Source organism: Sus scrofa, chromosome 3, assembly GCF_054392235.1.
Source record: "Sus scrofa isolate SSC_HxYL_T2T_F1_AM1 chromosome 3, Sscrofa_HxYL_maternal_Yorkshire_Landrace_v2.0, whole genome shotgun sequence".
Lineage (NCBI taxonomy): Eukaryota > Metazoa > Chordata > Mammalia > Artiodactyla > Suidae > Sus > Sus scrofa.
The window spans coordinates 68004919-68030367 of record NC_139385.1 but is presented as its reverse complement, the minus strand read 5'-3'; the positions used below and the strand labels follow the sequence as shown (position 1 = coordinate 68030367).

General features: G+C 40.8%; 1 protein-coding gene across 16 annotated transcripts in view; it reads left to right on the top strand.

Annotated features, from left to right (window-relative positions):
- Nucleotides 1–25449, top strand: part of VWA3B (von Willebrand factor A domain containing 3B) — a 226077-nt gene that overhangs the window by 48778 nt on the left and 151850 nt on the right. For all 16 annotated transcript variants that reach the window (XR_014841447.1, XR_014841444.1, XR_014841445.1 and 13 more), the window contains one exon: nt 15523–15648. Coding sequence is in view for 11 of the 16 variants with exons in the window: in XM_085018668.1 (XP_084874794.1) it covers nt 15523–15648 (126 nt within the window). In the remaining 5 variants the exon portion in view is untranslated. The remainder of the gene's footprint in view (nt 1–15522; nt 15649–25449) is intronic.

The window sequence follows — 25449 nt, the reverse complement described above, 5'->3', positions numbered from 1 at the left end:
ACTGCAGGTGCACATTCTCTGTGCTTTCCTCCGCACAGCTTCTGCTCATCTCAACCACTCTTGACAGCCCTTATCTGGATGTTATTAGCAGAAGGTATTTGTGTTTTCCTTTTTGTTCTCATTCCCCTCCCCCCATAATTTCTAGTAAAAAAGGAAAAGGTATTGACATATGTGGTTATCTTTATCCTAGAGGTAAAGACTGACTATTAAATGTTCAAAGGTGGATTAAAGTGAGCTCTGAGGCCAATGCAAAACCCATTGTCTTCATCTACTGTGTGGGATGGACTTTCTCTCTCCCTTTTTTTTTTTCTTTTTTTTTTTTCGGCAGTTCCTGTGGCATGAGGAAGTTGAACCAGGGATTGAACCCACACCACAGTAGTGACCCGAGCCACAGTAGTGACAGCGCTGGGTCCTTAACCCCTAGGTCACCAGGGTATTCCAGTATCTCATCTTTTTTCTTGTCATACCTTATGTTGCCACTCCATGTGTTGACATAAAATCAACTAAGGGAGTTCCTGACGTGGCGCAGTGGTTAATGAATCCGACTAGGAACCATGAGGTTGCAGGTCCGGTCCCTGCCCTTGCTCAGTGGGTTAACGATCCGGCGTTGCTGTGAGCTGTGGTGTAGGTTGCAGACGCGGCTCGGATCCCGCGTTGCTGTGGCTCTGGCATAGGCCGGTGGCTGCAGCTCCGATTAGACCCCTAGCCTGGGAACCTCCATATGCCACTGGAGCGGCCCAAGAAATAGCAAAAAGACAAAAAAAAAAAAAAAAAAAAAAAAAAAAAAAAAAAAAATCAGCTAAGTATCATTTGAAAACCTTGCCCCCCAACATCACTTTCTCAAATTCCCAAATAACTTTTGGTAGGTTGGCCTTAAAGTCTGCTGTTTTTTTAAGAGAGAATATACTTTGTAAATATTAAATAATTTTTATTGTCATCTGCCTTCTCTCCCACTATTGTATCAGTTACTTCCTAGAAAACATGATATCACTTCTAATTATTGGATGTGAGTAATGAAGAGTACTAGCCCTCTATATATTTTCTTTTCCCTTTTATTTTTTTTTCTTCTTTAGGGCTGCACCCAGGTCATGTGGAAGTTCCCAGGCTAAGGGGTTGAATTGGAGGTACAGCTGCCGGCCTACACCACAGCCACAGCAACGCCAGATCCTTAACCAACTCACGTCCTCATGGATACTAGTTGGATTTGTTTCTGCTGGGCCACGAAGGAACTCCCTAACCCTCTATATTTTTAACTCTTGTCCCTTCAGTGGATTTTTTTTTTTTTTAACCAGGATAGTTAAAGCTGGTGTGTGTGTGTTACTAGATACTTTTTATATATTATCTCATTCAGTCCTCACAACAACCATGTGAAGTAAATGATATTATCCACATTTTTCAGAAGAGAAGCATTCTTGGGGTTATTTTCTGAGGTTACATGACTGGTGAGAGGCAGAAGTGGAGGTCATGAACGCTTGGCCGTCATGTACTCTGCAGACACAGTATAGACAATTGAGAAAATAGGGAGAAAAGGAAAAGAAGCATTGTTTCCACTCAGATATTTTCGTTGTTGAATATATTGGCGTATTTCCTTCCACTCTTTTCATTACATGCTTTTTTAAAAATACCAAAGCATAAATATCACACTATGTACCAATCTGAATATTGCATTTTTAGTTTCATTCTGTAACAAGTATTTTTTCCATGTTCCCATAAAACTTATGTATGACATTAAAAATACATAATTAAAGTGGTATACTCTACTTTTGCTAATGATTTTCTGTTAGATATTTGGGTAATTTCTAATTTTTTTGCTATTAGAGATAATATAGCACCTATCTTGTTTTGGTGATATATTTCCTCCCATATTTTTAGACTTTAAAAAAAATTCTATGCATGTGTTACATTTTACTCTACCTTTTTATTTTTATTTATTTATTTTTAAATTTTTTATTAAAGTATATTTGATTTACAATTCTGTGCCAATTTTTCTGTACAGCAAAGTGACCCATATATATCTATATCTGTATATACATATACACACACATACACATATATAAATATATATTCCCTTTTTTTATATTACCTTCCATCATGGTATCCCAAGAGATTGCATATAGTTCCCTGTGCTTATATAGTGGGACCTCATTGCCTATTCATTATAAATCCTGTATTTTAGACTTTGGGGAGGATAGATTTATAGTAGTGAAAGTACTGGATTACCATGATTGAACATTTGGGGTAATATCTCATATTGAATTGCTTTCCAAAAAACGTTTTAAGACAGCATAAGTCATATTGATAGGGTATATGGAATATACACTTGACTGAACCTGAATTACCTTAAATATAGTATCTCATTGTTCCCAAATGAATTTTCTTTGATAAATAAATTAATGTCATGGAGTTTCCCTTGTGGCTCAGTGGAAACAAATCTGACTAGGATGTGGGTTCAGTCCCTGGCCTTACTCTGTGGGTTAAGGATCCAGCATGGCCATGAGTGGTGTTGTAGGTCGCAGATATGGTTTGGATCCCGTGTTGCTGTGGCTGTGGTGTAGGCTGGCAGCTGCAACTCCCATTTGAACCCTAGCCCAGGAACTTCCACATGCCACAGGTGTGGCCCTAAAAAGCAAAAAAAAAAAAAAAAAAGAAAAGAAAAAAGAAAAAAAATTAATGTCAATTGGTAGTGAAGAGTCATGAAATTGAACATTTTTTGTATTTTACTTCTTTTGCCCATTTATCTGGTGGGGCTATCGTGTTTCTTATCACATTGTGTGCATTCTTTGTATATTAATGACATTAACTCTTTGTTATCATTACTTATAAATAATTTACCCTCCCACCTTTGATTCTATGTCCAGGGGAGGAGCATACCCTTCTGTTCCCCATTCCCTCTGAAATCCTCTGTTTACCTGGGCTGTGCTGGGTTTTCCATGCTAACCTGGATGAAAACTCAGCTCCTTGCTGTATTCCCTTCTACCACCCTCCTCACTTCCTCTCAATAGGTGTGATTTTAGTAGGTGCTTCTGAATCATTGGAAGAGGAAAGAGTGACATACATCCTCCCTGGATCCTCCCTTCTATTTCTCCTCTCACGTTTGGAAGCCTCTCATTTATTTTCAAGAGTGAAACATGCCACTGGGTCTTCTGTCCAATCCTCATGACTTGTGTCTTGTACTTGAGATTCATTGAGCTTCTCAAACTTTTAGGTTTAGAGTTTTCATCAAATTAGGAATAATTCAGCCTTTCTTTCTCTCTCTCCCTCCCTCCTTCCTTCCTCCCTCCCTCCCTCTCCCTTCCCTCCCCCCAACCCCTCCCCACTTCCTTCCTTCCTTTCCTGTGCCCACGGCATGCAGAAGTTCCTGGACCAGTGACAACATCAATTCCTTAAATCACGAGGCCACCAGGGAACTCCCTCAGCCGTTATATCTTTTATTTTTATTTCTTTAAAATAAATTGTATTGTAGTTGACTTAGAAAGTTGTGTTAGTTTCAGTGTCAGCCATTATTTCTTGATCGTAGGTCTGTAGGTCAACCGCAGTTTGACTGAGGATAGACTTGTCCTCCTTTAACTATCCAGGATATACTTTTGTTGTGGCAAATGGCATGAGCAGAAGCGCCAAGCCAAACCATGCAGCCCTGTTTAAGGCCCCTGCTCATGTCACATCCACTAATATTCTATTGGCCAAAGCCAATCACCTGACCAAGTCCAACATCAATTGGATGAGAATGTCTACTCCATGCACACTGGGATGGGGAGGAAAGAAGTAGTTGCTGAACAATAACATAAGTTATCACAATATTTTGTTCTTGCATGATTCTTTTTTGCCTCTGGCAAACAGTGTTTGCTGGAAAGTGAATCAACTTTGGAATCAGACCTGGATTCAAACCCTAGTTTTGCCTGTAACTGCATGGTACGACTTTATGTTAATTACCTAAACTTTTTAGAGCTAAGTTCTCTCAGTTGTAAAAGTGGGAAAAATAACATTCACCTCATATGATTGTTAGGGGAAATTAAAGTATATAACCCACATGGAAGTGGGTAGTACAAAACTGGCATTCAGTTAATGTTAGTTTCCTTATAGGATTCCAAATGGGCTTTTATTGTAGACATTTTTTTAAGGAAATAAAATAATCCAACAGGATATTGAGCATTTTCAGGCTAGGTTATGACATCTTATTTGCATGCATAACGATGGATGGGAATTGGAATTTGGAGCTAGGAAGTGAATATTGTACTAGTAAGCTGTGTCTTGATTGGAGATGGATCCATTTTCAAGGTTGATACTAAGGGTAGGCAATTGTGGTCTTTCTAGAGGAAATAAGGAGCACCTCTTCTACTATAAGTGGTTCACTGGGTTATACTGTGGGGCCCTGTCTGGGCCTGACTTTCCTTACTTTCCTATTGTCAGATTGGGTGCAGTGAGAGGTGTGAATGGGGCAGGAATATTTGTCAGTTGAACATGGTAATTTTCAGTTCTCAGAAGCTTTCATGGAGGGTTGGATTGTTCTGCCTGGGAGCTAGTTTATTGCTGTCTTGGGAAGGAATTTAACTGCTGGTGCTTTCCAGGGACTGTATCTTTAAGGGGTACAGTCCTAATCCCCTGGGGGAGCTATTCCTTAGGTTAAGAAAGCCTTGTGGGCCAAAGTGAGGGCTCTACGTAGTGGTCTGTGACTCCCTCTTAGGAAGGAAAAAGACTTCTGATCTCTTAGGTTCAAAGCAGAGATTTCATCTTTTACTTTGGCTTTCCCTTCCTGTTTTGTCCTCAAACAACTTAATTAAACTGAAATAGAAAGTATAGATTGAAAAAAGCACATTAGAATAGAAATTTTCACTGAAGGCCTGGAATCAGGCTAAACAAAAGTTAATAATTTTGGCATTGATGCAGCTAGCTTGAAATGTGGACTCATCAGTGAAGCTGACAGCAGACTTATTTTAGATGCCAGGCTCTTCAGAACTGGGAATGCAAGGCATCTAGTGGTAGGAGGAGCACCCAGGGTGATGGACCACGCTCAGAGCCCTGAGCTCCTGCTTCAAGCCAGGGCATCCTATTTTATACTGGAAGAGGAACAAGGGGAGGGGAGGAGAAAGAGGAGGAGGCAGCAGTGTTAGACACAGACAGTCAGTCTTAACTTTAGTGTGATTTCACATATACAACCAAACCCACAGCTCAAGACGCTCTCATGACTCCAGATCAGGATTGGGCAGCTCAGCACATTTCACTTCTAGCCCCAGCCCGCTGTCCCCATCAGCCATCACTAATCAACCCATGATTGCCCCTTCCTTCTAAGCTTGGACTCCCCTTGGCCAGCTCAGTACAGCAAGCTGGGCAACCCCTGCTCATTGAACAGAAGCTTCAATTGGGAGTCAGTGTGCTTACCACCGTGTTTTGCTCATGGGACGAGAGAAAGACTCTGCAATGAATAAATAAAAGTTTTGGAAAAGATGAAAATTCTAATTCAAAAGATACGTACACCCCAGTGTTCATAGCAGCACCATTTACAATAGCCAAGACATGGAAACAACCTAACTGTCCGGTGACAGAAGAATGGATAAAGAAGGTGTGGTACACACACACACACACACACACACACACACACACACACACACAGGAATATTACTCAGCTGTAAAAAAGAATGAAATAATGCCATTTGCAGCAACATGGATGGACCTAGAGATTATCATACTGAGTGAAGTTAAGTCAGACAGAGAAAGACAAATATCGTATGATATCACTTATGTGTAGAATCCAAAAATGATGCAAATGAACTTATTTATAAAACAGAAATATACTCAGATGTTGAAAACAAACTTATGGTTACCAAAGGGGAGGCACTGGAGGGATAATTTAGGTGTTTAGGATTAACAGATACACACTACTATATATAAACTAGATAAACAACAAGTACCTACTGTATAGCACAGGGAACTGTATTCAATATCTTGTCATGGCCTATTACAAAGAATCTGAAAAGTATATTTTTATATTCTTATATATACATATATCTAAGAAAACTGAATCACTTTGCTGTATATCTGAAACTAACACAATGTTGTAAACTAACTACACCTAAATTTAAAAAATGAGGAAGAAAAGGAATGAGTTTCAGGTAATAGGAAAAGGCAATGCTTTTCTGAGAATATTTTTGTTTGTTTCCAGTATTCCTGGCAAAAATGAAGTTAGAAAAGCTGTTCTGATCCACAGTATTATTCTTAAGTCCAAAAATGGTGTAGCTATAAAAATTTGGCTTATACTCTCTTTGGAAACTGTACTTTCTGGTGTGTTGGATAAAAATGCATGAACAAAACTAAGTATTACAAAACCAAAATTTATTTATTTCGGGTATGTCCAGGCTGTCAGACTTATAAAGAGAAAACAACCAAGTCCTCATTCTTAGAAGACTATTTGTAATCTTTAATTGGATATTTAAAGTTTTCTGGCCCATCACTCAGGCTGGGCACTACTCCTCTATTTCTAATCTCTAATTTCATTTAGAAGCACTGACTGGTGCCTGTTTATAGTTTACTGAGAGCAGTTTTCTCTGAGGTCTCCTTTCTGCTCCCTAGAACTCAGTTTGATGCAATGGATGGAGCCAGAGCAGCTGCACATCCAAAATTATTGCCACATTACAGTTTACAAGGCTGAGACTTTATTATCTCCCAAGTCCTGTTCCTTCTAATAATGACTTGCTTCAGATTTCTTATTACTTCTATGAGACAACCCTCTGGTTAGTTAAACATTTATTAAATGCCTTCTGTGTTCCTTAGAGTCTCACTAGGGGTGAGGTGGAGATTAAAAAGGAACACAACACAAATTTCCTATTCAGGGAACTTCAGACTCTTAGGAAATCAATTATGCTTCTGTTTGATGATTTAAAATTGCTCCTTCCCATTATAACTCCAGCATCTCAGTTTAGGATTTAAGAATTGCTCATCTAGAAGACCTTACTAAGACATTTCTCAAAAAAAGATGTACAGGTAGCTAAAAAGCAAATGAAAATATGCTCATCTTTGCCAATTATGAGAGAAATGCAAATCAAAACTACAATGAGTTACCACCTCACACTTATCAGAATGGCCATCATTTAAAAAATCTACAAATACAAATGCTGGAGAGAGTGTGGAGAAAAGGGAACCCTTTTTCACTGTCAGTGGGAATGTAAATTGGTGCAGCCACTATGGAGGATAGTTCCTAAAAAAACTAAAAAACAGAACTACCATATTATCCAGCAGTCCCACTCCTGAGCATATATACAGACAAAACTATAGTTTAAAAGGGTACATGCACTCTTATGTTCATAGCAGCAGTATTTATAATAGCCAAGACATGGAAACAAACTAAATGTCTATTGACAGATAAATGGATAAAGAAGGTGGGGTAGACACATACACACACACAATGGAATGCTACTCAGCCTTAAAAAAGAATGAAATAATTAAAGATGTAAAGAAATGGAAAGATATTCCATGTTCCTGGGTTGGAAAAATCAATATTGTGAAAATGGCCATACTACCCAAAGCAATCTACAGATTCAATGCAATCCCTATCAAACTACCCATGACATTTTTCACAGAACTAGAACAAACAATCCAAAAATTTATATAGGACAACAAAAGACCCAGAATCACCAAAGCAATCCTGAGAAACAGAAAATAAGCAGGGGGCATAACTTTTCCAGACTTAAAGAAATATTACAAAGCCACAGTCATCAAAACAGTGTGGTACTGGTATCAAAACAGACAGACAGACCAATGGAACAGAATAGAGAACCCAGAAATAAACCCTGACACCTATAGTCAATTAATCTTTGATAAGGGAGGCAAGAACATAAAATGGGAAAAAGTCTGTTCAGCAAGCATTGCTGGGAAACCTGGACAGCTGCATGCAAAGCAATGAAACTAGAACACACCCTCACACCATGCACAAAAACAAACTCCAAATGGCTGAAAGACTTAAATATAAGACAGGACACCATCAAACTCCTAGAAGAAAACATAGGCAAAATACTCTCTGACATCAACATCATGAATATTTTCTCAGGTCAGTCTCCCAAAGCAATAGAAATTAGAGCAAATATAAACCCATGGGACCTCATCAAACTGAAAATCTTTTGCACAGCAAAGGAAACCCAAAAGAAAACAAAAAGACAACTTTCAGAATGGGAGGAAATAGTTTCAAATGATCCAATGGACAAGGGCTTAATCTCCAGAATATATAAACAATTTATACAACCCAAAAGCAAAAAAGCCAATCAACCAATGGAAAAATGGGCAAAAGACCTGAATAGACTGTTCTCCAAGGAAGATACACAGATGGCCAGCAAACACATGAGAAAATGCTCAACATCGCTGATTATAAGAGAAATGCAAATCAAAACTACCATGAGATACCACCTCACACCAGTCAGAATGGCCATCATTAATAAATTCACAAATAACAAGTGCTGGAGGGGCTGTGGAGAAAAGGGAACCCTCCTGCACAGTTGGTGGGAATGTAAACTGGTATAGCCACTATGGAGAACAGTTTGGAGATACCTTAGAAATCTATACATAGAACTTCCATATGACCCCGCAATCCCACTCTTGGGCATATATCCGGGCAAAACTCTACTTAAAAGAGACACATGCACCCGCATGTTCATTGCAGCACTATTCACAATAGCCAGGACATGGAAACAACCCAAATGTCCATCGACAGATGATTGGATTCGGAAGATGTGGTATATATACACAATGGAATACTACTCAGCCATAAAAAAAGAATGACATAATGCCATTTGCAGCAACATGGATGGAACTAGAGACTCTCATACTGAGTGAAATGAGTCAGAAAGACAAATACTATATGATATCACTTATAACTGGAATCTAATATCCAGCACAAATGAACATCTCCACAGAAAAGAAAATCATGGACTTGGAGAATAGACTTGTGGCTGCCTGATGGGAGAGAGAGGGAGTGGGAGGGATCGGGAGCTTGGGGTTATCAGATACAACTTGGAATAGATTTACAAGGAGATCCTGCTGAATAGCATTGAGAACTATGTCTAGATACTCATATTGCAACAGAACAAAAGGTGGGAAAAAAATGTATGCATGTAAGAGTAACTTGATCCCCATGCTCTACAGTGGGAAAAAAATAAAATAAAATAAAATAAAATAAAGAATGAAATAATGTCATTTGCAGCAACATGGATGCAGGTAGATAATTCTCATACTGAGTGAAGTCGGACAGAGAAAGATAAATACCATATGATTTTACTTACATGTGGAATCTAAAATATGACACAAATGAACTTATCTGAAGAACAGATAAAGAGAACAGATTTGTGGTTGCCAAAGGGGAGGGATGGACTGGGAGTTTGGGAATAGTGTATGCAAAGTATTATATATAAAATGGACAAACAGCAAGGTCCTACTGTATAGCTCAGGGAACTGTATTTATTCAATGACCTATAATAAACCATATGGAAAAGCATATGAAAAAGGATATACATATGTATGTGTATGTGTATATATATATCTGAATCACTTTGCTCTATAGCAGAAATTAAAGCAACATTGTAAATCAACTATATTTCAATAAAGTAAATTTTAAAACATGGGAAAAAAAGAATTGCCCATGTATACTCAACCCTCTTCTTCCCTTAGTTCACACCTTTACCTGATGTGTGTAAAGGTCCAGTTTTCCCACCCAGAGGGTCAGTTTCTTTAAGGGCAGGGAGCCCTTGTATTTCTTTCCCCATAGTGGGTTTGAGTCCTGGGTTCCTTGTTTGTTCTTAACTCTGGGCTGCAGCATGGCCTTTCACCAGGACCCCCGCACTGCTCCCTAGAGCCCTTTCTTGGCACCCAGCAGTGGCAGGCTCAGCCCAGTTCAGAGCTGGTTGATGGAACTCAGAGAGCAGCCCTGGGGCCATCTTGCATTCTTTTGGGGGTCCTGTAGTTCCCTTAGAACCAAAAGTTCAGGCCTTTTTTTGTGATTGGGAAAGCTAAAAAACAAAAAATTTAGTAAATTTGCTCTCAAGGAAACTCACAAATTTCCCTCAAATTTACCATTTCATTAAAATATCCTATGAGTTGATGTCTTTTAAATGGTGTTACCTGTTCTAAATAGATTTATTCAGTGTAACTTTATTCATGGGCATTTGGGACATCTTTTCTTTAGATATTGCTTCTCTTCTTTGTGCTTGTGTATTTATCGCCTGTTAGTCAGTAGCACCCAGAGCCTGGGGTCATGTTCTCATGGAGTTTGGTGGAAGACTTGCTCTCTAGCATGGGGAGAAGAGTTATGGTTTGTATTCAGGTTTTCTATATGAATATTGGACAATTAGACTGCATTACATTTGCATTTTGCTGCCTTCTGCTTAGAAGAAGGAGGCCCCAGGAGATGGTACCATAACCATCTAAGAGTTGCCCATCCTTGACATTTGAAATTGCTTTTAAGACATCATGATGCTTGTGAAACACATGTATTCATTGTCCCAAGAAAGCATATCAGGATAGCAAAATGACTCTATTTGCTTAAATTAATTAGTAGTTAATTTCCTTTGGGTGAGACTGAGCAAAACATCTTAGTATGTAATTTAACACAAGGAACTGGGAATTTTCCCATTACAACAAAAACTTCTGATTTCACCACTTTCAATCCCTTTATGGATGCAATATGCCCCCTTTTACCAGATCCATACTATAAGTTTAGGTCTCTGGGAATTTTAATCACCTCATAGTGGATTATTATTTTAAAATGTCATATTGCTTTATGAAAATATATATGCAGTGTTTTCCTGAAAATACTGCCTTTGATAGTCATATTCAGCTCTTTCGGACCCTCATGGTCAGGTAGGAGTTTAGGGCTCAGGCAGTGAGCAGTCTCTACCCAGTGGGGCCAGTTACTCCCCAGGGGTCCTAGGCAAGGGGGAAATGACCACTAACAAACCAGCCCACAGGAGGACCCAGGTGATGGTCTGGGATTCAGGGTTGCTGAGGGTGGTTTTAATTTCATTGGTATTGCTAATATTTCAGAATCATGGCGGGGAGCCTTGCTTAGCTGAGGCCCAAGGATCTAAAAAGGATATCACTGCTGCTTTAGGGCAAGTCACTCTTGAGATCTGGAATCCCTAGGGCACAGCCACATGCTCAAATGATACAAGTCTGTTATATACCAGTCAGAAGAGTTTCTTGCGTTATTGGGGCTCGTCAATTATGAGACAGAGCAATTCTTTGAGGTCATTATTTCTTTGTCATAAGGAAAAACAAAAAGAAGAAAGGATAGGAATTCTTCCTGAAAGCCCTGGATCCTGTGCTGACTACCATGGAGGATACAAAGAAGAGACACTGTGTCCGTTCAAACGTAAACTGTAATCTAACACTGTGGGCTAATACCATAGGAAAGCTGAAGATCATAATAGCTCTCAGCCCTGGGATGGCCCTGGACCAGTGCTGAATGGTGAGCTGTGCTGTAAGCAGCTGCTTACTAAAAATAAAGCCTCATGTTTGTCAAGTTGGACTTGAATTAGCCTGGATTCCAGGTCTGGATAGACTAATTCACCATCTCCAGCTGATGCTTCTTTATGCTCATTAGAGTTGGAGGTTGATGTGCCAGGAGGCAGCCAGGAATTGCATATGGTGCCCGCCTGTCTAATGGCCTGAGAGTATGTCCAGGCAGCAAAAGCCTCCACTGAGAACAGTGATTGTGGCTGGCTCATTTCACCAGAATTGAGAAGAAGTGAGGGGCAGATCATTGTTCTCTGGAGTGACTGGGCAAAGCTTGCTGGTGGAGCCAGGCTGGTGCCTTGAATGAAGGGTGCGGCTGAGTGCAGTGGAGGGCTCTGAGTGCCCTGAGTGGGAGGGCAGTGGGAGTGCAGGGGCCCTGGAGGGCTGGGAGGATAGTGTCCTGGCAGGGTTCAGGCTGACAGTATTAGAGGGGGTGAAATGGGGGTCCTGAACCCTGGACTTGAATGCCAGTTCAGGGAGCAGAACCCTGCTCACTGCTGCATCCTCAGTCCTGGCAGTGCCCACTCCCTATCTGTGGTAAGTGCGCAACAAGTATTTGCTGAGTGAACAGATTAATGAGTTGGACTGGACTGTATCCTGCAGGTGAGACAGGAAGGTTTGACAGGAAGCCTTAACAGGCGGTGGTGTTTGTGGCAGGTACTCCGTGGGCTCTTCCCCTGACACACCCACACGTATCTGACCTGGGTCTCGTTCATCTGTTAAGTCAGCAGTCTGAGAAGTCAGTACCGGGGGCTAAGGCAAAACAGCAGCTTGATGTGACAGCACTTGCAGTGGTGTCAGCATACTCCGAACCTTCAGGTTGTTCCACTAGGCATGTGGGGGATGTTGGGGTTTGGTGAGGAAGGGGGAGGATCTTCTGGGTCACCTGGATGTGCCCATGAGGAACCATATCCTCTTTCTGTGTACAGCAGGCCTTGGCTGGCCCCTCCCTTGATGGACAGGATCCAGTGGGGTTTTGTCTCCTCTCTGGTTTGGCCTGGAGAATTGCAAACCCACAGAGCTCTCAGAACACTAAGTTTCCTGTGCCCTGTCTCCAGGCTCTTCTATTTCCAGTGGGGCTGTCTCCCTGTCTGATTTCCCAGCTAAGTCCCTTAGACACAACCCAGATAAAAATGGCAGCCCTTCCCCGCTGCCTGTAGAATAACTTGAAATAAAATTCCACCTTCTAAGTTAGGCTTTTTATTGCCCGTGATTGTTATGGTCCACTGGCTGGTTTTGTTTCATTTGTTTTTAAAGCAAACCTAGTTAAATGGGTAGTTGTGAGTTTTGTTTTCTGATCCATTATAACGACTAACCCAGTGTAGTGAGAGTCTAATTACTACATGCTCAGAGGAGCACATCTTGGGTCATGGCTGTCCCCTTAAACACACTCTCCTGTCCCTGAATCAGCCAGTCAACTGTATTTCCTTGGAGGTTTTTCCTTGCATGCTGACCTGTGGCTCACTCTTTCTTAAGATATTATTGACAGGTCTGGGCACATGGAAAGCCTTGACTCCTCTGAAACCTTTGAAGAGAGAATTCTGCTACTTAACACGTCCAGGCTGAAGCAAGCATCCGGAAGTTAGTTCTGCTTTTTCATAGGGTCAGAAAGTCCTGTGAGCTCCAGGTTTGCAATTGGCAGCAGCCTGTGATATTTTTGGAGTTCCTCGGCGGAGCTGGGTGCTCATCACATTTCTCTCCTTGGGCTGCTGATGGCTGCAGAAACCTGGTGGCCGTCCATCTCTGTCAGGGCTCGTCACTTGCTTCTTAATGAATATAGCTATTAATACTCTCTCACCTGATCTGGCCACTTCAGGAGGTCCAGGGCTCTGATGTCCCTTAATTCTACCCCACCCTTCTAGGCTGCAATTTATTTTGTTTTTTTGGCTGTCCTGTGGCATATGTAGTTCCCAGGCCAGGGATCAGATCTGAGCCGTAGTTGCTCTGTACACCGCAGCTATGGCAATGCTGGATCCTTAACCCACTGTGCTGGGCTGGGGATCAAACCTGCATCCTTGCGCTGTGGAGATGCCACCAATCCTGTTGTGCCACAGTGGGGACTCCTGGACTACATTTTAAAAATCAGAAACATTGACTTTGGTCTGCCCTGGTCTATCTTGGTGGCTTAAGGTCGGTCCTTTTGCCCCAGGTGGACGAATCTCCTGGAGTGGCCCCTAGACCTGATAGTGGTCCCTCATCCTCTGGGGTTGTTGGATCTCAGGCATTCGTGGCCTGTTTGTGGACACACATGGTACGTGGGATGCCATCACCAGCTGCAGGAGGGGCTGCAGGGGAATGTAAACCAGCCATCCTTTTTCCAGGACAACTAGTCAGGGTGGCTGAGTTGGTACAGTCACACCAACTTGAGTTTCACCCCCTGCACTGCCACTCTTTGATGTTATGACTTTGGACAACTAGCTCTGCCTCAGTTTATACAGCCGTGAAATGGGGAGAGGAATAGAATTTATCTGCGGAATTGTGGTGAAGGGAAATGAGAAAATGTTTAGATAGCCCTAAGCACAATGCCAGGCACATAGCAGGTACCTCCAAAAGGTGCTTATCATTGGAGAATTTGGACTCCGCTTACTTAAGTAGTAACATCAGTGTTCCCTGAACCAACTCTGTACAGTCTGTAAAATACATTTGTTTTTGTGTGTTTGTTTTTAAATAAACTCTTACTGGAATAGAGTCTTTAAAACTAGAGAATACATCTGCTGAATTCTTGTCTCAACAACCTTGTAGACGCTTCCTAGAGCAGGGACTCCACCATACCCCTCAAAATGCCTTGAGTGGTTCCAGGCTGGTGGCTGGGCTCACAGATGCCACTGAAAATGAATGAATGATGTTTTAAGCATGGTTGCCTATTGGAGTTGCAGCTGGCCTCATGTGCACAGTATGCTCTGGTGGAGAGACATGAGAAGAGAATTGTAGGTTCACATACAGTTGTAAGAAATAGTGGAAATGCTTACATGCTCTTAACCAAGGTTCCCCCATTAGTAGCATCTTGAAAAATGATATCACAACAAGGATATTGATATTGATGTTGTTAAGATACCACCCCAGGTCCCCTCATGTCACACTTTTACAGTCACACCCATTTCCCTCCTGTTCCTACACCCACCTTAACCTCTGGAAACTGCTAATCTCTTAGAGCCAGGATGTTGGTGAAGGCAGAGCCTCTGTCCCAGCCTTGGACCTTGAAGCCACAGGATGAACTTTGACTGATTGCTAGAATGACATAAATATCTATATTATTTAAACCATATCATTAAAAATGTTATACAGCCAAGCCTAACCCTTAACTGAGGCAGCAGAGGTCCAGGAGACCAAAGAACTATTGTTATGTTAGGGAAACATATAGAGCAGTGGAGTGATTTCAAAGTAGGAAATAGCAGGCAGATCAAGACAGATGAGGGCTTGTTACTTTCACACACCACCGCACTTCCTGCCCCACAGTGCTCACCCTGGCTTTTATTAGGTGCTTTTGAATATTTTTATTCTTTATTTTATTTGAGTGTTATCAATAATTTGTCTTAAAATATCCTGGGTGCTACACATATTAACTTTATGAGGATTTATTGCATCCTGAAGTCTGCATTTGGAGTTCCCTCTATGGCGCAATGGGATCCGCGGAGTCTTGGGAGCACTGTGGTGCAGGCTCAACCCCTAGCCCAGCACAGTGGGTTAAGGATTCAGTGTTGCTGCAGCTGTGGCTTAGGGCGCAACTATGGCTTGGATCTGATCCCTAGCCTAGGAACTCCATATGCCGCAGGGCAGCCAAAAAGAAAAAAAATAAAATAAAACAAACAAACAAAAAAACTCAAAAAAAATCAGCATTTTATGACTTCTTGAGATGATAGCATTTTTTTAAGGATTTCACTTCTGAATCTCAGAAAGACGTTAGTGAGGAAAATAGAATTTGATGTTAGGAAATATTCTAGAAATTTGGCTGGTGTGTGCCAGGCTTGATGGGACAACTAGCGGGTTCTGGGGCTTCTCATGGCTGCTCACTCATGCGTATTTCCCTCCCAGGAGCCGAGGTCAGAGAGGATGTGTTTCTCATTTGGAGGGAGATGGAGGAAGCCAGCAGCACATTGGCCCAGATTCAGAGGCTGGTGATCGAGCCTCCCAAGACCGATGTGGCCACAACAGACCATGGTAAGTGCTGTTTATGGTCACCAGTGTAAGAGTCATTGCTGCCACTGGTTGGGGATGGGGACTGTTTCCATGTACCTTACCATACAGAGCTCCTTAGCGTAGCTGTGTGGGGCTCCAGGGGATCCTCCAGAGCTCTGCTGTGGTGTGTGTGTGTGTGTGTGTTTAGGTTGCCAAAGCAAAACCAGAGCTGGACAATCAAGTGGTAAAACAGGTTCTATTCAGGGACTATTGCCACAGGGGAAAGGAGACCTCAGTATGGAACTGGGCTCAGTTATGAATAGATATGTACAATTGGGGATTGACAGCCTTGGGGCAGTGGAAGTCTGGTGGATGGAAAATTACTGAGAGGAAATATCTGGAGAACCCTACCTGACAGGATTCTTGCTGCGGGCAGACCAGGGTGATCAGACATTACCTGGGGGGCGGTGGGAGGGTGAAGTATGGAGGGTGGAGAATTCTGGATAAACTGTCTTAGAAAATTTTTGCTAAATTGGGAAATACAAAGACAAACATGGAAGACTGTAGCTCAAGATCTAGTTGAAAAGAGGATTCAGAGAAGCCTGAGTTTGGGATAAAAAAGACCTGGTTGTGCTGTTTGTGTTGTGGCTCAGCTGTAACGAACCCAACTAGTCTCCATGGGGATGTGGGTTTGATCCCTGACCTCACTCAGTGTGTTAAGGATTCAGCATTGCCATGAGCTGTACTGTAGGTCAAAAATGCAGCTTGGATCCTGCATTGCTGTGGCTGTGTGCCGTAGGCCAGAAGCTACAGCTTGAATTCGACCCCTAGCCTGGAAACTTCCATATGCCTCAGGTGTGGCTCTAAGAAGACCGTCCCCGCCTCAAAAGGACCTGGTTGTAAATCCCGACTCCATCACTAGATTAACCTAAATCTATCTCTTTGAGCCTTAGTTTATTCTTCTGTTAAATAATTATAATATTGGTCTTGAGAAATTGTTGTAAAAATTCAGTAAAATAACGCATGCTTTGACTGAGCAGGTATTTAATAAATGTTAGCCTGATCTTTTCTCTTTCACATTTAAGGCAGTGAGTACACTGATTCTTCCTGTGTTCTTGAGTTAGTGAAGAATTTTCCTCTGTGGGGCACTGGTTTCATTTAGGGCATCACTGGTAATAATGGTAGCTAACACAGCGCTTAACCTTATTCACCAGGCACTGTTCTAGGCTCTTCACAAATATTAACTCATTTAATTGTTGCCACTACCTTATGAGGTAAATTCTACTTTTATCTCCATTTAGGATTAAATAACATTTATTAAATACCTGCTTGGTGCAAGGCATGCATTATTTTACTGATTTTTTTTTTTAGTAATGAAGCCAGGATTCAAAACCAAGTTCTTCAATAAAAATACTAATGTCTGGCTCCCAACCCAGATATTCTGATTTAATCCATAAAGGGTGTGATCTGGACATTGGAAGAGTTGAGAGCTCCCCAGGCAGTCATAATGGGCAGCAAAGTTTGAGCTCTGCCATGCTGTGTTGCCTCCTGGTACCCAGAGGCATCAGTGTGGGAGGAGAGCAAGGATGCCAGGCTGAAGAGGAGAAGTGGGGAAGGGAACATGTGTAGAGGCAAAGAGAATGGTGATCCTGCTGCTAAGGTGTTTGTTTTAGGGGTGTTCTATGGACTGTTCTATGAACTGTCCACACCCCCAGCCCTGAATCCATATGCCAAAGCCCTAACCCCAGAGAGCTCTCTCTCTTTCCACACATCATACAAAGGAAAAGCTCCATGAGGACAAAACCAGAAGATTGCCATCTGCAAGCCAGGAAGAGGGGCTTCATCAGAAACCAAACCTATAGGCACCTTAATCTTGGACTTCTAGCCTCCAGAACTGTGAGAAAATAAGGTTGTGTTGTTTAAGCCACCCAATCTATAATATTTTTAATAGCAGCTTGAGCAGACTAATAGAGGGAATATTTAAGATTGGAGTAGTTAGTCTTGAGAGTTAACAGCAGATTTTTAGATGTTGTTCCTAAAGGAAGCAGAAGCACTGTTGGCCTCTGTAATCTTTAGAAGACTATATCGTCATCCTTTTGTTTCAATTTAATACACACACACACACACACACACACACAGAACTAAAACCCAAAATAATTCCAAGCATAAATTTTTCAAGAGATGCTTTAAATGTAGCATCTCAATTTAAAAAAGAAAATTTGCTCAGGACCTTTCCACTGTTGGATACCCATAGAAGTTTTTGTCACCTTTCTTTGGCCCCGGAAGCCACATGCAGTGTCTGACTTACTCCTGTTGCCACCCAAAGCCCAGTGTTACTGAGGCAAAGGAAGTGTCAGCTGGAGACCCTGTCTCTGATTTGTGTGAAGCAGTCATTCTCCAGGTTTGGCTGCCAAGGCCTGCAGGCCAGAGGAGCAAGGGTAGCTCTCTGGAGAGGTGGAGGGTCAGGGATGGAGGGGCTCAGGTGGGCTCTCATTGCACATGGAAACTTCATGTGAATTAGGCAAAGTACCCCTTCCTGGACAGCAGCCCCCACCTGCCCCCTGGGCTGGGTGCACTGGTTCAGGGACCAGCTGGTACCTGTAACCATAGGACAAGGAGAGCAGTATCTGGCTGGGATGACTCATCAGCCTGATGCCTGGAATAAAAAGATATTGAGGCCACACATTCTGGCTATTGGTAATTTTGACCTCTTTTAATTACCAAGAGCAGTACATGAGAATTCCCTGAGAGGAAAAAACTGACAAAAATATATGAAACATTGGTTTTCAAAGACACTGGACACCAAGCAGCAAAGGCCATTGATCCTTGAGATACAGGAAAATCCAAGGTGAACTCTGATTGTCCTAGCTTAATGCTTTGAGAGTTTCCAGACCACAGTGTAGGGAGAAGGATCCCAGGTAGAGCACAGAAAACTTATAGGTTTAGTATATAGAGCTAAGAGTCCAGGGAGATCAAGACATATAGGCTTCATAGGACCAAGTACCAGAGAAGAGAGAGGTACACAGAGAGAGCATGGTAAATCTTCTAAGAGCCCCCTTGAGATTTCTGCTCAATACTGATAGCTCATTCTATGAGGAAATTACCTGAGGCTGGAGAAGATCCTCTGGAAAGAATTAGAAATAAAAAGCTTAGAGCTCACGCAGGGACGCAAACTGTGCCTATTCTCCCCAGCCCAGCTGGAAAAATTTATAAGTCATGGAACACTGGGCAGACTGCTTGGGAAGGTCTTGCCTCAGTAGTGGGAAATGAGTAGCCTTAAACTGAGCTCTGGGCCCTCTTAAGGAATCATCAAAACAAGACATGAAAAGAGAGTTCTTTATAGGTAATTGCATCTCAGAATAATGCTCAAGAAGCTTGATAAGAATCTAAAAACACCCAGTACCCAACAAGGTAAAATTCACAATGACTGGCATCCAATCAAAGATTACTAGATATGAAGAGAAGATGAAAATGCTCCCTTTGTTAAGCAATCAAAACTGATTGGGAAAGGACATAGATGTTAGAATTGGTAGAAAAGGACATTCAGCAGTTCCTGTTGTAGCTCAGTGGGTTAAGAACCCATGTCCATAGTATCTGAGAGGATGTAGGTTCAATGCCTGGACTCTCTCAGTGGCTTAAAGATCTAGTGTTGCTGCAAGCTGTGATGTAGATCACAGATGTGGTTCAGATCTGGTGTTGTCCTGGCTGTGGCATAGGCCTCAGCTTCAGCTCCAGTTCAACCCTTTAGCCTGGGGACTTCCATATGCTGCAGGTGTAGCCTTAAAAAGAAAAAAAAAAAAGACATTCAAACAGTTTTTATAACTGTGTTCCACATGTTCAAAACTTAAGTGGAGACAAAGATGTATTTGAAAAAAACATGTTAAACTTTTAGATGTGAAGAATTTTAGGGAAGAAAACATCTTAGGTGAAAACACGCTGAACAGGATCAGTGGCAAATTAGACAGTGTAGGAAAAAAATATGATCTTGAAGACATACAATAGAAATGATCCAAAATGGGACACACACAGAAAAATAACAATAAATAACAAACTAAATAATAAACAAAAGAACATCAATGGACTTCAATTCAAATGATAAATATACATGCAGATGGAATTCCTGAGGAGAGGGTAGAAAGAGAATCAGAACAATATTTGCAGAAATAAAGGCTGAAAAATTTCCAAATTTGATGAAAACTATGACCTAGAGATCTAAGAAATTCAATGTATGCCAAGTACTAGAAAATGAGGGAAACTGTACCAACAGACATAAGAATCAGTGTGCTGAAAACCAGTAATCAAGAGGAAATATTAAAATCAACCAAAGGAAAAAAAGACAGGTGCAAAGGAGCAAAGATAAGCATAATAGCAGATTTCTTGTTGCAAGTGAAAAGACAGTGGAATAACATCTTTTTTTTTCATTCAAAAAATGGGCAAGACATTTATTATCTGTGCCTCAATTTCTTCATTTGCAAAATTGGGATAATGACAATATCTTTCCAATATGCTGTTGTGAGAATTAAATGAGAAAAAAAATATATAACATTTATAACTATGCTGGCACATAGTTATAAGTAATAATAGCTTAAGAAAAGATTGCTCCATGGAGTTCCTGTTGTGGCTCAGTGGTTAATGAATCTGACTAGGAACCATGAGGTTTTGGGTTCGATCCCTGTCCTCACTCAGTGGGTTAAGGATCTGGCTTTGCCATGAGCTGTGGTGTAGGTTGCCAACACAGCTCAGATCCCGTGTTGCTGTGGCTCTGGTGTAGGCTGGTGGCTACAGCTCCAATTAGACCCCTAGCCTGGGAACCTCCATATGCTATGGGTGTGGCCCTAGAAAAGACAAAAAAAAAAAAAAAAAGAAAAAGAAAGAAGAGATTGCTTCAGAGTTCCTGTTGTGGCTCAGTGGTAACGAACCCAAATAGGATCCATGAGGATGTGGGTTCAATCCCTGGCCTCACTCAGTGGGTTGGGGATCTGGCATTGCTGTGACCTGTGGTGTAGGTCATAGATGCAGCTCGAATCCTGCGTTGCTGTGGCTGTGGCGTAGGCTGGCAGCTGTAGCTCCAATTGGACCCCTAGCCTGAGAACCTCCGTATGCTGCAGGTGTGACCATAAAAAAGCAAAGGAAAAAAGAAAAGATTGCTCCATTTATTTATTCTTTCATTTATTGAATATGTTATATGGCTCTGTGTTAGTGAGTATGATGGCAAGTAAAACAGACATGGAATGGGCACCATTTCTTGCTCAGCAAGGGTAGAAAATCAGATGGACATGAAACTATAATTACCAACTAATGTCATATTACTAAGGAAAAGTATAAGCTTTTGAGGTCTCTGGGGTCCAGAAAAGCCTCACTGAGGAAATAAAATTAGAGCTGATATCTGAGGGTTGAGGAGGCAAGTTAATGTGGTAAAAGGGTGTGAGTGTAAGGGGAAAAATTGTGCTGGGAAAAAGAATAGCATATGCAAAGGCAGGAAAGTACATGGCACTTTAAAAGAATGGGAAAAGATGAGTGTAGCCAGATCTTAGAGTTCGAGTTAGCAACTGGCCTGTGATGAGTCTGGAAAGGTAGGAAAGGACCAGATCAGGTTGGGTCCAAAGTCCATGGTATGAGATGTCAGTTCTCCATTTCAGACCAACAGGAAGCCACTGAAGATTTTAAGAAAGGGAATGATAAGATCAGATTTGCCTTTAGAAAAAAATTGCCTTGGCTACTGTGTGGAAAAAGATTGGAGGGGAGGGACCGAGTGAGGATGAGAGAAGAGAGTTAAGACGTTAGTGCAGACAAGAAATGCCAGAATATTTGCCTAGGATGATAGTGTGTGAAGATCATACTAAGTGGGCAGACCTGAGGAAGAATTCAAATATTGAACGTGGCAGGAGTTGGGAGCAGTTAAGCTGTAGGTGTTAAGGCTAAGTTCCTAGGTGGATAGTGTGCTGAGGGAATCTGAAGGAGGACATTTTCCCAGCCTGCTTTTACATCTTTAAAGCTCTTTATTGTCAAATGAATATTGATAAGGCTAATTAATAACCAGCAAGTGAGACTGCTATAAAGGGCCAGGATTTTGTTTAACTCAAACATCCATTTTCTCATAGGTAGTGAGAGAGCTCTGTATTTTTCCAGACAATGCGAACATAAAAACATCTGCATAAGGATCGTGTGCAACATTTCCATAAATCAGAGTTAAGCCTCCTACTGAAAAACATCCCCAAAAATGTGAGAGAAGAATTATTTCATTAGGATTCTGTAGATGTGGTGCATTTAATTTAGGAATATTATTGGAATGTAATACAAGTTATAATGGAATGTCAGAGCTAGAATAATGTTATTACAAAGTGACTATGGTAAATGAAAATAAAAAAATTCAACTTATGAAGACTTTTAGGATGCAGCAAAAGCAGTGCTTAGAGGGAACTTTATAGCATTGAATACATAAATTAAAAAAGAAGGTAGATTTAAAATTAGTAAGCTTCCACCATAGGAAGCTAGAAAAAGAGGAGCAAATTAAATCCAAAGTACACAGAAGAAAAAAAATTATAAAAATTGGAGCAAACAGTGGGTTAACGATCCGGCGTTGCCGTGAGCTGTGGTGTAGGTTGCAGACGCGGCTCGGATCCCGCGTTGCTGTGTCTCTGGCGTAGGCCAGTGGCTACAGCTCCGATTCAACCCCTAGCCTGGGAACCTCCATATGCCGTGGGAGCGGCCCAAGAAATAGCAACAACAACAACAACAGACAAAAAGACAAAAGACAAAAAAAAAAAAAAAAAAAAAAAAATTGGAGCAAAAATCAATGTAGTTGAAAACAAAATAAAAATCAGTAAAGAAAATCGACAAAATCAAAGCTGATTCTGGTTCTTTGAAAAGATCAATCAAATCAATAAGCCTCTAGCCAGGCTAGCTAAGAACAAAAGAGAGAACACACAAATTAGGGGTATCAGAAATGAAGGAGAAAACATCACCAGAGATCCCATATTAAAAGGATAATAAAGGAATATTATGAGTAACTCTGTTCCCACATAGTTGATAACCTAGATGAAAGGCACAAATCCTTCAAATCCACAAATAGAAACAAACAGCCTTAAACACAGGCCTTAAATGAAGCCTTAGACAAGATGGACTTAATAGATATATATAGGACATTCCATCCAAAAGCAGCAGAATACACATTATTCTCAAGTGCACATCGAACATTATCTAGGATTAATCACATTCTGGGCTATAAATTAAGCCTGGGTAACTTTAAGGAAACTAAAATCATAGCAAGTGTCTTTTTCGACCATAACACCAAACAACTGGAAATTTAACAACAAGAAAAAAACTGCAAAAACCACAAACGTGGAGACTCAACAACATGCTGCTAAACAACCACTGGATCACTGAAGAAATCAAAGAGGAAATTAAAACTAACTAGAAGCAAATGACAACAAAGATAGGACACTCCAAAACCTATGGGATGCAGCAAAAGCCATTCTTAGAGGAAAGTTTATAGCAATACAAGCCCACCTCAGGAAACAAGAAAAAGCTCAAATAAACAAGCTAACTTTACATCTAAAGCAGCTCGAGAGAGAAGAATAGACAAGACCTAAAGTTAGTAGAAGGAAAGAAATCATAAAGATCAGAGCAGAAATCAATGAAATAGAAACAAAGAAACCCATAGAAAAGATCAATGAAATGAAAAGCTGGTTCTTTGAAAAGATCAACAAAATTGATAAACCCTTAGCCAGACTTATCAAGAAAAAAAAGAGAGAGGACTCAAATCAGTAAAATTAGAAATGAAAGAGGAGAAATAACAACAGACGTCACAGAAATACAAAGGATCATAAGAGACTACTATATGCTACCATATGCCAATAAAACAGAAAACCTAAAAGAAATGGACAGATTCTTAGAAAAGTACAATCTTCCAAGACTAAACCAAGATTAAATAGAAAAGGTGACTCGACCAGTCACAAGTACTGAAATTGAAACTGTGATTTAAAAACTTCCAATAAATAAAAGTCCAGGACAAGATGGCTTCACAGGCGAAATCTATCAAACATTTAGAGAAGAGCTAACACTTCTCCTTCTGAAACTATCTCAAAAAATTGCAGAGGAAGGGATACTCCCAAACTCATTCTATGAGGCCACCATCACCCTGATACCAAAACCAGACAAAGATACCACAAAAAAAGAAAACTACAGGCCAATTTCACTGATGAACAGCAATGCAAAAATCCTCAACAAAATACTAGCAAACTGCATCCAACAATACATTAAAAGGATTGCACATCGTGATCAAGTGGGATTTATCCCAGGGTCACAAGGGTTCTTCAATATCCAAAAAACAATGTGTGATACACCACATTAACAAAGTGAAAAATAAAAACCATATGATCCTCTCAAAAGATGCAGAAAAAGCCTTTGACAAAATCCAACACCCATTTCTGAAAAATCCCTTCAGAAAGTGGGCACAGCAGGAACCTATCTCAACATAATAAAGGCCACATATGACAAACCCACAGCGAACACCATTGTCAATGGTGAAAAGCTGAAAGAATTCCCGCTGAGATCAGGAACAAGACAAGGATGACTGCTCTCGCCACTACTCTTCAACATCGTTTTGGAAGTCCTAGCCACAGCAATCAGAGAAGTAAAAGAGATAAAGGGAATCAAAATTGGAAAGGAAGAAGTAAAACTATCCCTATTTGCAGATGACATGATACTATACCTAGAGAATCCTAAAGACTCTACCAGAAAACTGTTAGGGCTCATCAATGAAACTAGCAAAGTCGCAGGACACAAAATTAATACACAGAATTTGACTGCATTCTATATACTAACAACAAAAGATCATAAAGAGAAATTAGGGAAGCAATCCCATTTACCATCACATCCAAAAAAAAAAAAAAAAATACTTGGGAATAAACCTACCTAAAGAGACAAAAGACCTGTATTCTGAAAACTCTAAGACACTGATGAAAGAAATCAAAGATGACACAAATAGATGGAAAGGTGTACCATGCTCTTGGAGTGGAAGAGTCAATATTATCAAAATGACTATACTACCTAAGGCAATCTACAGATTCATTGCAATTCCTATCAAATTACCAAGGACATTTTTCACAGAACTTGAACAAAATATTTTAAAGTTTGTTTGGAAGCACAAAAGACCCAGAATAGCCAAAGACATCCTGAACAAGAAAAATGGAGCAGGAGGAATCAGACTCCCTGACTTCAGACTATACTACAAAGCAACAGTCATCAGAACCATATGGTACTGGCGCAAGGACAGAAATATAGATCAGCGGAACAGGATAGAAAGCCCAGAATAAAACCCACACACTTACAGCAAACTAGTCTATGACAAAGGAGGCAAGGATATACAATGGAGAAAAGACAGCCTGTTCAATTAGTGGTGCTGGGAAAACTGGACAGCCACATGGAAAAGAATGAAATTAGAACACTCCCTAACACCATACACAAAAATCAACTCCAAATGGATTCAAGACCTAGATATAAGACCAGACACTATAAACCTCTTAGAGGAAAACATAGGCCAAACACTCTCCAACATAAATGACAGAAACATCTTCTCAGATCCACCTCTGAGAGTAATGACAGTAAAAACAAAAATAAACAAATGGGACCTAATTAAACTTACATGTTTCTGCACAGCAAAGGAAACCCTAAACAAACGAAAAGACAACCCACAGAATGGGAGAAAATCTTTGCAAATGAATGGACTGACAAGGGATTCATCTCCAAAATTTATAAACACCTCCTACTGCTCAATACCAAAAAAACAAACAACCCCATCAAAAAATGGGCAGAAGATCTCAACAGACCGTTCTCCAAAGA